The sequence below is a fragment of the Taudactylus pleione genome, unplaced genomic scaffold (assembly GCF_031769625.1).
Source record: "Taudactylus pleione unplaced genomic scaffold, aTauple2 ptg000687l, whole genome shotgun sequence".
Taxonomy (NCBI): Eukaryota; Metazoa; Chordata; class Amphibia; order Anura; family Myobatrachidae; genus Taudactylus; species Taudactylus pleione.
Window position 1 is genome coordinate 2320249 of NW_028285089.1, and position 12085 is coordinate 2332333.

At 44.2% G+C, this 12085-nt stretch overlaps 1 protein-coding gene across 8 annotated transcripts in view; it reads left to right on the forward strand.

The window, feature by feature from the left end:
- The first annotated feature begins 1271 nt into the window (after nt 1-1271).
- Nucleotides 1272-12085, forward strand: part of NF1 (neurofibromin 1) — a 297405-nt gene continuing 286591 nt past the window's right edge. For all 8 annotated transcript variants that reach the window (XM_088456127.1, XM_088456122.1, XM_088456124.1 and 5 more), the window contains exon 1: nt 1272-1440. In XM_088456127.1, the coding sequence (XP_088312253.1) occupies nt 1381-1440 (60 nt within the window). In that variant the 5' untranslated portion in view covers nt 1272-1380. The remainder of the gene's footprint in view (nt 1441-12085) is intronic.

The following is a 12085-nucleotide window of genomic DNA, read 5'->3' on the forward strand; positions in this document are numbered from 1 at the left end:
TCATGACACTCAGAATGGCGGCTGTCAAAACACGACAGTGGCATCCCGATGCAGAGGATCCCGAGCGGGGATAAGTAAGGATGCTATCCCTCCCCTCTTCACCTCCTAACCCTCCTTTTCTCTATCCTAACCTGCCCGGTTAGTGCCTAAAACCTGACTCTCCCCCCTTAGTGTCTAAACCTAACCCTCCCCCATTAGTGCCTAAGCCTCCCCCTTCCCGCAGCCTAACCCTAACCTATCCCCTCCCGCAGCCTAACCCTAACGCCCCCAGGGTGCCTAAACCTAACCCTCCCTCCCACGCAGCTAACAGCTAGGGGTGCCCACTGTACTTACGATCAGAATGCCAGCTGTCGGGATCCCGGCGTCGGCATCTCCACTCATATTGGGATTCCGACACCAGTCTTCTGTCTGCAGTTCGGGATTCCAGCGCCGGGATTTCATCAGCCGGCATCCCGATCGTAGTTTTTTAATTACAAGGTAGTTTTACCTACTATGTAGCACAACTGGTCTAGAAGATGTCACACAAGCCATTTCACATAACCACAACACCATGACACGATTCCCAGAAGGCCAACGGTGGTTGGTATGAGTATGCAGTGTATACAATACATTTCTGAATCAGTTTTGTCATTGAAGTTCTTCCTAGTATTCATTTGACAATACTTAATTTTATCAGGTATTAGACTCTAGTATACTAAAAGGATACAGTGACATGGATGGATATAAGGTCAGACACACAAGAATACCTTCACCGTGTATAGGGTTAGATTCAGTGAAAGGAACAATGGGAAAATGATTTTAAAATGTCTATGTGACACGACAATATCCATTTTCCAGGAGAAATACAATAAAAAAGTATATTTATTTCAGCTTTTAATTCCTTCATTTTCTGAATGGTTTATTTTGCCCCTCCCCGACTATGTGAATGAATGATCTTTAGCAGTAACCACACATGCTGCTATATCCAGGTAAGAGGTTAATACAATTACATTCCAGGAGCCAATGTGCCCACCTCATCAATAGGCCACGCCCCCTAACCCTGGCCGCCCGCCCCCTGCCTCCAGTGGCCATTGCGCATGCGCGCCACCTCTCCAGCAGTCTCGGGGCCGAGCAGAGTGATCCCACTTCCGGTTTGGTGTCATGGCGTCTCTGCGGTGATGGCCGAGGGGAGAGCGCGATAGCGGGGAGGAGGAGAGGAGGGGGCGGCGGCGGCGGGAGGTGGAGGAGGCGGTGGTGGTGGCGGCGGAGGCGGGGGTGGAGGAGGGGAGAAGCGGAGGAGGTGGAAGTAGCAGCTGTTACGGTTACTGTCATCATCATCTCCCCTCTGGCGGCCTGTGATCCCCGGGAAGCGGAGGACGGGGGAGACCCCGGGCCGGGGCGATGGCGGCTCACAAGCCGGTAGAGTGGGTGCAGGCCGTGGTGAACCGCTTCGAGGAGCAGGTAAATGGCAGCTGGGGTACCGGGGAAGGGAGGAGGAGGAAGGGAGTGTTGCTATGGAGGAACATGGTGATGATGGATAATGAGGGTCCTGAGCTTCTCTCTGTGTACACACTCCCTCATCACTCCATGGTCCGGTCCCTAGTTCCCGGGTCTCTGGCCTGATGTCCCCACACTGTGCTGCCCATGATGTACCTGTATGTATGAGCGAGCAGGCAGGCATTGGGTGTAGTGCTCATCTGCCCAGTGCCTCCCTGCTCCCAGCAGCCTGAGATCTGCACATGGAATATGTGGGTATTTGTGTGGAAACTTTGTCAGGAGATTGTTAGCCATGCTGGTTCATGTCATGACAGATTTGGTTTGTTGACCTTGTAATATATTGTAAATTGCAAGCACTCACATATATGTGGCACACGTATTTAGCAAATTGAGTTATCATGTTCTTTGGAGATTTGTGTGTATTAATTTTTAAAATTCAAAACGTAACATACAATGTTTTATAATTTTTATTCTTTGAATGAACATGGCATAATTGCATTAGGTGTTATTTGACACTAGCTGACAGAGCCGTAACTAGACTTTTTTTGGTGCCCTGTGCCAGAGAGAGCATTGCCCCCCCTCCCCATTTTTTAAACAGGGACAGCCAGGGAAGAGATAGGGGAGGTCAGGAGATGCTGGGGATAAAAAGACGAAGCTACAAGTGAGAATGATAATAAACAGGAAAATTGACAGGCCCAAACAGCCCCCCCTGCCCTGCGGTGCCCTGTGCCATGGCACAGGTCGCACCAACCTAGTTACGACCCTGCTAGCTGTTTTATGACACATCAGTTCCATTACCCAGCATATCATCCCAAAGGTTCTAAATGTATGCTAATCCAATTGGTCGAGCATCACAAGGATAGAGGGCTATTGATGTACAGTACCTAAATAAATCAATGTGTTATTCAGAGTAAAATAGTTCTTATTTGTTATGAAAAATACTTGTAATGCATTCAAAGTTGTTGGCATCTCTTTTCTTCATGTTGACATACACTGGTATTTGTACATACTTTATGAATACAGCCATATCAATGAATGTGGTTTCATTAAACCAAGAGCATGTTATGTCTTCATAGGCAGTAATAGCAAAAGTACCTCATTCGTGTTTTGAATGGGCTAAATCGAAGATAATGTCCAATTGGGTGCTATTTTACATAACCCATTAAGACAGTACAGAAATTGCATTAAATACATCTGTTGACAAATATATATTAGGTCTAAAACAGCTGTTGGTATTGTCCCTCTTATACCTTTGTTCATTGGATCTTAATAGTCTGGTATGAAGCACTGAAATTTCAGACAACACTTTTGCGTATTTATAATTAGTAAGGAATAGCCATGAAGTTTGTCCTATTAAAGGCCTTTGCGCAGATTTTGGAGCACTTGGTTTTAATATTCATTAGATTGTAAGCTCTCACAAGCAGGGCCCTTGTCCCTCTTGTACTCTTTCCTTCCCTCACATACCGTCACTTTCTCACTGCAAACAATGGCATCAAATTTTTGGGTTGGATGTGGGTCTAATGACTGCTGACGCAGCAATGCTTATAAACTTTGTCCTTGTTCCGCAATGTTTTGTACTGTTGTCACGTTTTTTTTTGTGTTCATAATGTTCCTGTTTATGTATGTTGTAAGTTTCTGCAGACCTCTTGTGGCGCTGTATAAATAAAGGATAATGATATGGGCCCTACTCTAATAGTGCGTACACACTGGGCGATTTTACTGAGCAATTGCACAATTACGACATCGTAATCGTGCAATCTCTCAGTAATCGTGCACTATAAAGTCAGAAACGACCAGAAATGCGCGCTCCCACTGGTCATTCCCGACATTGTCCATTGCCTGAACATGCAGGCCAATCTGTCAATAACGTCAGATTGGCCATGTTGAGGAATGATAGAGGGTGCCTACACTGAACAACTGATCGTTCAGTGTAGGCACTACAGGGGAACAGAAACGACTTTACGATTCCGATGTCGTCATCGTACTGTCTTTCCTAATCGCCCAGTGCAGTGGTTCCCAAACTGTGCGCGTGGCACCCTGGGGTGCCTTGGGACACTTGCAGGGGTGCCTCAGGTTGGTGGTCCAGCACCAAATCAAATTATTTATGGTCAATGTAATGTAAATATGTGGACAAACAGAAGCTCAATCCTGCCCACCACCACATAACTGACCCTAAGGATGACAGGGGAGCACAATTTACTTTATTACTTTACTACATTTGTTTCTGAATTTCTCAATAACAAACGTTTGGCTTAGGGGTGCCGTGAAACCAATGCTGTCACTCTAGGGCGCCGTGATTCCAAAAAGTTTGGGAACCTCTGGCCCAGTGTGTACGCACCATAACAGTGCTGCTCGAACAGCCGATCGATTCCACCCAATTATATAAGCACTGTGTGATCACCAGTGAACAAGATTTTAGCTGTAATGAACATGATTCCCATAATAAGCGTTTATATGGGTGCCAATGACTTTCAAACTAGCTCTGCATATTACTTAAAGCGGTTTTAAAATTTCTCTGTATATGGGTATTTTTTTATTAATTTCACTGAGACAGACAGCAATACATTAGAAATAGGCAACCTCTACTATTTGTCATGTATTTAAAAAGATCCTGACTTCTTTCTATACCACTAGTACTGTACCCTTAAAACCCCAGAAGGTCTTGGAGCACCATACTTTTAGTAATGTAATTGCGCTTGTATAAGTAAAGACAAATTGTGCTGGCGATTGTCTCAGAGACAATGTCCCTGCTCACATGCTGCGATACTATTCTTGTTGTCACTGTACCTCACCTCAGCCAGCTCAGACTGGGGCCCTAAGGAAGAACTGCTACCTTGTAAGGTGTGTGGATTTGAAGTTGTCTGTTGTCTTTTGAGGTAATGCCGCAGTGACTTTTGGGAACTGCATAAAAGTACCACTGTGGCTGCTCATGTAGGGTTGGGCATGGATGATGATCATCATTCTAGACTGTGCACAAAAACACATTTTTGAAGTAACCAGGAATAATTTATGTTTGTGCCAAGTGACAGAATTAGTTTTCAGTTTGGTGCGCACACACAACTGTCCTCAGATGAATACATTTTCAGACCTACCCAAATTTTTAATCCGTCATTTTGAGGTCATACAGATGTGTAGTGTTCCAGCTAGAATGTGGGCAGGGCGCAGACTCTCGGCCAGGGCATCTCGAAAATGGATGTAGACTCTCGGCCAGGGCATCTCGAAAATGGGTGTGCCCTATCGGGGAGGGTGCATGTTGTCGTATCACGCCCCCAATGCATCACACTTGAGGGTGCTGGGCTTCCCCCAAGCTCTTCCCTCGCGGTGAATAGATGCCGTGGGCATGCGTGCAGTGTCTATTTACTCGGCGGTGATAGGTCACCGCAACTCTTCCCACCTGCGGGACATTGCGATGCTCAGGTGGGTAAATTACAGGGCAGGCTGTGTTAGCGGGGCGCCGCTAAAAAGGCTGGGTGTATTTTGCCCTTTTAAGATCAGGCAGGTTCTAAAACAGCCTAGCAGGAACACTAGATGTGACCATACACATCTTTGCTGTTGTGCCCCCCAAAAAAAGCTCCCCTCGGTGTGCCAGGTCCCGTGACACTCTATCTCCCGGGCATCTTTTCGCCGGGTACATAGCGTTCCCGCTAGGCTGTTTTAGCGCGGCGCGGCGCCCTGCCCTCCTTCTGGAGGGCAAAAAGCACCCTGCCCTCCAGGAGGAGGGCAAAAAGCGCCCTGCCCTAACAGCCTGTGGGAGGCGTTCTCACCCGCGGGACGCAGTGTGCCGCGGGTGGACAAGCATGCGGTGATCCGGTCACCGCCGGAGAATAGACGCCGGGCGCATGCGCCCGGCATCTATTCTCCCTTTCTGCAGCGCTTGGGGGCTGCCCGGCATGTCCGTAAGCGCCGGGCACGCCCCCAAGTATGACGAAAAGGGGAAGCGTCTTATAGACATGCCCCCTTTTCATAACCACACCCCCTTCTCGGGCGCGCGCGCACAAGATTGCCCTCTCTAGCTCCGGCGCCCTGCCTGCCGCTGGAGCTAGAGGGAACACTAGGTACACACTAGACAATTTGTCATCCGGCCGGAGCAGATGGGTGACATCGTTAGCGAGGACCATGCTGCCGAACACCATCACTTTGTCGCTGCCGGCGTCACAATGTGATGAGGCTAGGATTCACCAGCAGACTGTGCTGTATTATACGGTCTTCCCAGATCAATGTCAGAGTTAAAACTGCCTTCATCCTATTCATTTGAAAACAGATGAGGGAAAACAAATAATAAAAAAAAAAAAAAAATAGTGAAATTCTGGAAGAACTGATGTATTTAAAATATAGAACATTTTTATTTGCTTTTTCCAAAAAAACTCAATTAGAATTCAAGAAGTATGGTGCACATGATACACAGTGGTATACATTTTTATGGCCCTGAACACAATTCTAAATAATACGATTGAGAAACTTACTTTTAATTTATTTGTGCACTTTATGGATATTGTTGACAATGAGCCACCAAACAAATTGATTAGTATAGGATGATCAGTGAGAGGAAGACATACTGGTGATATCTAAAGGTGGGTACATACCTGAAAGATATATCTGCAGATCGAATGAGATGATCTTTAGATGATGGTCATTCATACACACTGAACAGCCATCATCTAATCGGCAGCCGCTGGTTCCGCTGGCAGGGAGGCGGGTTGGGGGCGGGCCGCCCCCTCCCCGCAACTGCCGCTGTCTGCAGACTGCCCGTACACACTTGCCGATGGACAGATATGTCTGCAGACAATGCAATATGTCTGTGAACGATGCGGTTCATATAGTTTGTTCACACTGGCCAGCAGATATATTGTTCGATGAATTGATCGGCCAATATATCGGCCAGTGTGTACCCAGCACAACAGACAGCGTATCGGCTGTCAACTGCATATGACATTTGTTTCTGACAATCATTTCGTCATTGTGTAAAATGGACCAAAAGCTGTCATTGACCAGGTTAGTACTTGGTTTGATTTGGTCCTGGGCCACGAAAACGTAGCACCGCTGCAATTGCTCCACAGTGTGCACTGGCACCTAGTTTGGGAACCACTGGTGTAATAAAAGATAGCTGTCATATACGTGACTTTCCCACTGGTCCAATAATTGCTCTATATACCCGTTTGTACAGGGCAAGAAAATATGCTGGCACTATATAAGTAAATGTTAATATAACCATTACTAAAAGGAGTCTTTGAATAAGCCACATTTATGGGATCTCAATTCAGCAGGAGTTTGGCAGTGCAAATTCTCACTTAAATATCTAAAACATTGCAACTAATTTTCAAGAAGTGCTCTACCGCACCACTCTCAATTTATTTGTAAATGGCCATTCCCAACAAGAGTTGATTTTGCTCACTAATTGTACAATGTGTAACAAATGAGAAGTGGATGCAAAAGTAGGGAAATCACCCCGAACCCCCCCCCAACCCTGAACTGTATTAGAAGATGGTTCGTGGCCTTAAGCAAAGTACAGGTTGAGTCTCCCATATCCAAAATGCTTGGGGCCAGGGTTTTTTTTTTGGATAATGGAATATTTGCATATCATAATGAAATATCTTGGGAATAGGACCCCAATATACACACACAATACATTTATGTGTTATATACACCTTATACACACAGCCTGCAGGTCATTTTATACAATATTTTCAATAATTTTGTGGCTCAAGCAAAGTTTGTGTACATGCATGAAATTAATGTTTCATATACACCTTATACACATAGAGTGAAGGTAATTTTATACAATATTTTTAATAATTTGTGCCTTAGACTAAGTTTGTTTACATTGAATCATCAAAAATCAAAGGTTTCATTATCTCAGTCAGGCCAAAATTATTCCGTATTTCTGAATATTCCGTATTTATGAATATTTGGGTATGGAAGACTCAACGTGTATTGGATTAACTTAAAAGGTGTCGACTGGTTGATTTTTAAATTTTTTAGTCATGGTGGAAAAATGGTAGGCAGCAAGTGTTTTTCAGCAAATTAAATTCTTTACAGTATTTTCTGATACAGAAAATTGTATTTAATGTTCCTTTTTAGTGTTTTAAGAAAATGTTGTAAAAATAACTTTTAATTCACACCTGCAAGTGCAAAACCACTTTCCCATAAATGTAACACCCTTACATACCTGTACCACATAGTTTACCCCCACAAACCTGTCCCACATCATTTAGCTTTAAGCATTTCAGAGGGTATGCAGTCGGGAAGCCTTCGGACCTAATCCCGACAGCCGGCTTCCCGACTGTCATATCCCGGCAAGGGTCTAAAGACAGGCGTCGATATGCTGACGCCTGTCATTAGGCATATGCCGGGAGCCCGACGCCCGGCATCCTGATTGAAGGGATGCCGAGCGTGGTGAAGGGGTTAATCTGAATTTGTGGATTGTATTTTATGAAATAAAGAAAATAAAGGCAGTTTTAGCTCTGATTTGTGAAAGCCGTTGAAATATATATATATATTTAACTGTATTGCTCTACAGCAGTGGTTATCAAACTTGGTCCTCAGGACCCCACACAGTTCACATTTTCCTGGTCGCTAGCATGCGCCCAGGTGTATTCATTACTTATGGCACATTTTAAAATATTCACAGATGAAGCTAATTATTTTACTATTTGATTCTGTGAGTAGCCATGAACAACATACACTGTTTGGGGTGCTGCGAACCTGTGCTCTACATAATTTTTTTTTTTTAAATATAATGGTAAGTAAAGTTCTATTTTATTTTTTTAATAACCTTCACTATCGGTAAAAAAAGGGAAAATAATATGTAAATTGGTGATAGATTTTTTTAGGTGACATTCATGTGATGTTTGCTTGTGTGTGTTTTTATTATGGCATATGATTCCATTATCTAGTCACACTTTTGAAGGTTTTTTTACTTTTGTCTTGGATTGTTCTACTGTTTTGTGCTAGTTATTCCATTATTCTAATGATCTATGTAATGTCATGTACAGATCTGTCCTCGCTCTAATCATGCCATACAGGCTTCTTATGCTGGGCACGCACTTAACAACGTGTGTACCCAGTGATCCGATCGGCGAATCCCCGGCTGACATATCAGGCGGTCTGTACACACTGGGCTATCCGGTGCCCGGATCCATGGGATCGTCGGCTGCATTGCCTGATTTTACGCCATGTACAAAAGATCAGGCAATGCGGCTGACGACCCCACGAGAGCGCGCACTACACAATGTTGTGCATACACAATGCACGATATTAACGATTTGTCGTTCTGATGTGTCGGAATCGGCCAATCGTTAACAATGTCGCGTTATGTGCGGCATGAAAATACTGTGGATCAGCCTGGTAAGACACAAGAAAATCCACGGCATGCAATAAACAGCTTAACTGCTGGGTGGCCAGTGCTCCTTTGATGAAAACTGCAAAACTAAATACAATAGCAGTGGATGGAGATGGCACTACAGTAGGGGTGGGCAATAAACGGCCCTCCAGCTGTTGTTGAACTACACATCCCACCATGCCCTGCAACAGTTTTAGCATCGCCAAATAGCAAAACTTTGGCAGGGAATGCTGGGAAGTGTAGTTTTACAACAGCTGTGGGCCGCTTATTGCCCACCCCTACACTACAGTGTGCAGTAGGAATCCCTGACAGGCGACCCAATAACGTTCTGTACAGTGTAAACATAGTGTTCACTCTAGGTCCGGTGCCGGACCCAGAGAAAGAGCACTCTGATGTGAGCCCGTGGAGGGGGCGGGTCACAAGAAAAGGGGCGGGTCTTAGAGATGCCCCCTGTTCATCACTATTGGGGGCATGTTCAGCACTTACAGGCATGCCGGGCTGCCCCCAAGCTCTCCCTTCTCTGAATAGATTCTGGGCCCGCTAAATCAGCCTAGCAGGAACGCCATAAACAGTCGCAGGTTTAAATCACCGGAGTAGCTGGTTCATTCCATGTTAAGTGGACAAATTTTAAAGATTGTCCCCACCTGCTGATTGCACTGCGGAGTTGGTGACAGTTGCACCCACCCCTACTTTTAGAGCCAAAGTTTTGCTACTATTGCATATTGTGAACTAGATTTTCCCCAAAAATTAGTCTGACACACATGCAAATATTTCAATAAAAATGTTATCAAAATTGGAGATGGTCAGGTGCAGTACACTTGACATGGAAGTCTCTGAGTTGACGACTGTTAACTGCACTTATTGTCCCTTTTTAACGGCCTTTAGAAAGGGGCTCGGGTGAAAAAGTGACGCTAATTGAATAACCACAGGCGAGATAGCCAGAGGCTACCTCCCTTTTTCATCCCTGTTCAGTTAACAGCCCTTACTGCAGAGGTTTTCAAACTGTGCCATTACAGTACAGGAATGATGGTGTTTGTCCATGAAAGATAATGTTTTGCCTCTTTCTGAGTACCGTTTTTTGGAGGGAAAAAATCCGAACCTGGCATGCAAAACCGAGCTAATCCGAGCCTGCACATCCCTAATTTATATGTATTGAGCGGAGATAGTCTGTAGATGTAAATAATTCTCTTATATGGATACAATTATATTTATTACTTATTGACACATTTGAGGACATAGATCAAATAGAAAGTGTTATAATTAGGAATATATTCCAGGGAGTCCGACAACTCTCCTTTCTTCCATATATTTATAAACTGTGTTGATTATCCAATCTCATTCCAAAATATGTCAATTATTTATGTACAATAGGAATATACAGTCAGGTGCATAAATATTGGGACATTGACAGAATTTTCATATTTTGGCCTCTATTCACCACCACAATGGCTTTGAAATGAAACAAACCAGATGTGCTTTAACTGCAGACTTTCAGATTTAATTTGAGGGTAATTACATCCAAATCAGGTGAACGGTGTAGGAATTACAATGGTTTCTATATGTGCCTCCCACTTTTTAAGGGGCCAAAAATAATGGGACTATGACCTCAAAAGCTATTTCATGGACAGGTGTGGGCTATTCCCTCGTTATTTCATCATCAATTAAGCAGGTAAAAGGTCTGGAGTTGATTCTAGGTGTGACATTTGCATTTGGAATCAGTTGCTGTCGAATTTCAATATGAGATCCAAAGAGCTGTCACTATCAGTGAAGCAAACCATCATTAGGCTGAAAAATCAAAACAAACCCATCAGAGAGCAGAAACATTAGGTGTGGCCAAATCAACTGTTTGGAACATTCTTAAAAAGAATATATTGAAAACACCAAAAAAGGGGGATTCACAACATATAGTATAGCTTTTCCTACACATTGCATCTTTTATTTATCTGACATAGATATGTTAGACATGAGGTGCAACAGGTGTAAAACATAGATATAAGTGCATTCACGCAGAGCTGGAAAGTATGTCTTTGAGCCGCTATCACTGTTAGTTTATTATAACTTGTGCTGCAATTATATTAACCTTATATCAGTTATGCGTGATAGAGGACTCATGAGCTGTATCTCCTATTGTTACCCACTGCTATAATGCCGTCAATAGATTATAGATAGGTCCTTGCATTGTATTATATAATTATGTGGACAACATACTAATTGTAAGTTCCCACTGGCCGCATAATAATTGGTCTATAAGTACAATTCTGGGTTGGGTTATATAAAAAAAAATATCCAAATCTTTGATGATCCCCCAGAGCACCATCAAATCCATCATCAACAAATGGAAAGAACATGGTACCACAACAAACCTGCCAAGAGAGGGCCGCCCACCAAAACTCACAGACAGGGCAGGGAGGGCATTAATCAGAGAGGCAGCACAGAGACCCAAGGTAACCCTGAAGGAGCTGCAGAGTTCCACAGCAGAGACTGGTGTATCTGTGCATGTGACCACAATAAGCCGTACACTCCATAGAGCTGGGCTATACGGAAGGGTGGCCAGAAAAAAGCCATTACTTAGTGATAAAAATAAGAAGACACGATTTGAGTTTGCCAAAGGCATGCGGACAATTCCCCAAATGTATGGAGGAAGGTGCTCTGGTCAGATGAGATTAAAATTTTACTTTTTTTTGCCACCATGGGAAACGCTATATCTGGCGCAAACCCAACACATCCCATCACCCCAAGAACACCATCCCCACAGTGAAACATGGTGGTGGCAGCATCATGCTGTGGGGATGTTTTTCAACAGCAGGGACTGGGAAACTGATTCAAGTCAAGGGAACGATGGATGGGGCTAAATTCAGGGATATTCTTGAGCAAAACCTGTTTTCAGTCTGCCTGTGATTTGAGACTGGGACGGAGGTTCACCTTCCAGCAGGACAATGACCCGAAGCATGTTGCTAAAGCAGCACTCGAGTGGTTTAAGGGGAAACATTTAAATATGTTGGAATGGCCTAGTCAAAGCCCAGATCTGAATCCAATTGAGAATCTATGGTCAGACTTGAAGATTGCTGCTCACAAGCGGAAACCATCCAACATGAAGGAGCTGGAGCAGTTTTGACTTGAGGAATGGGCAAAAATCCCAGGGGCAAGATGTGGCAAGCTCAAATAGACTTATCCAAAGCAACTTGCAGCTGTAATTGCCGCAAAAGGTGGCTCGACAAAGCACTGACTTTAGGGGGGTGAATAGTTATGCACGCTGAAGTTTTCTGTTAT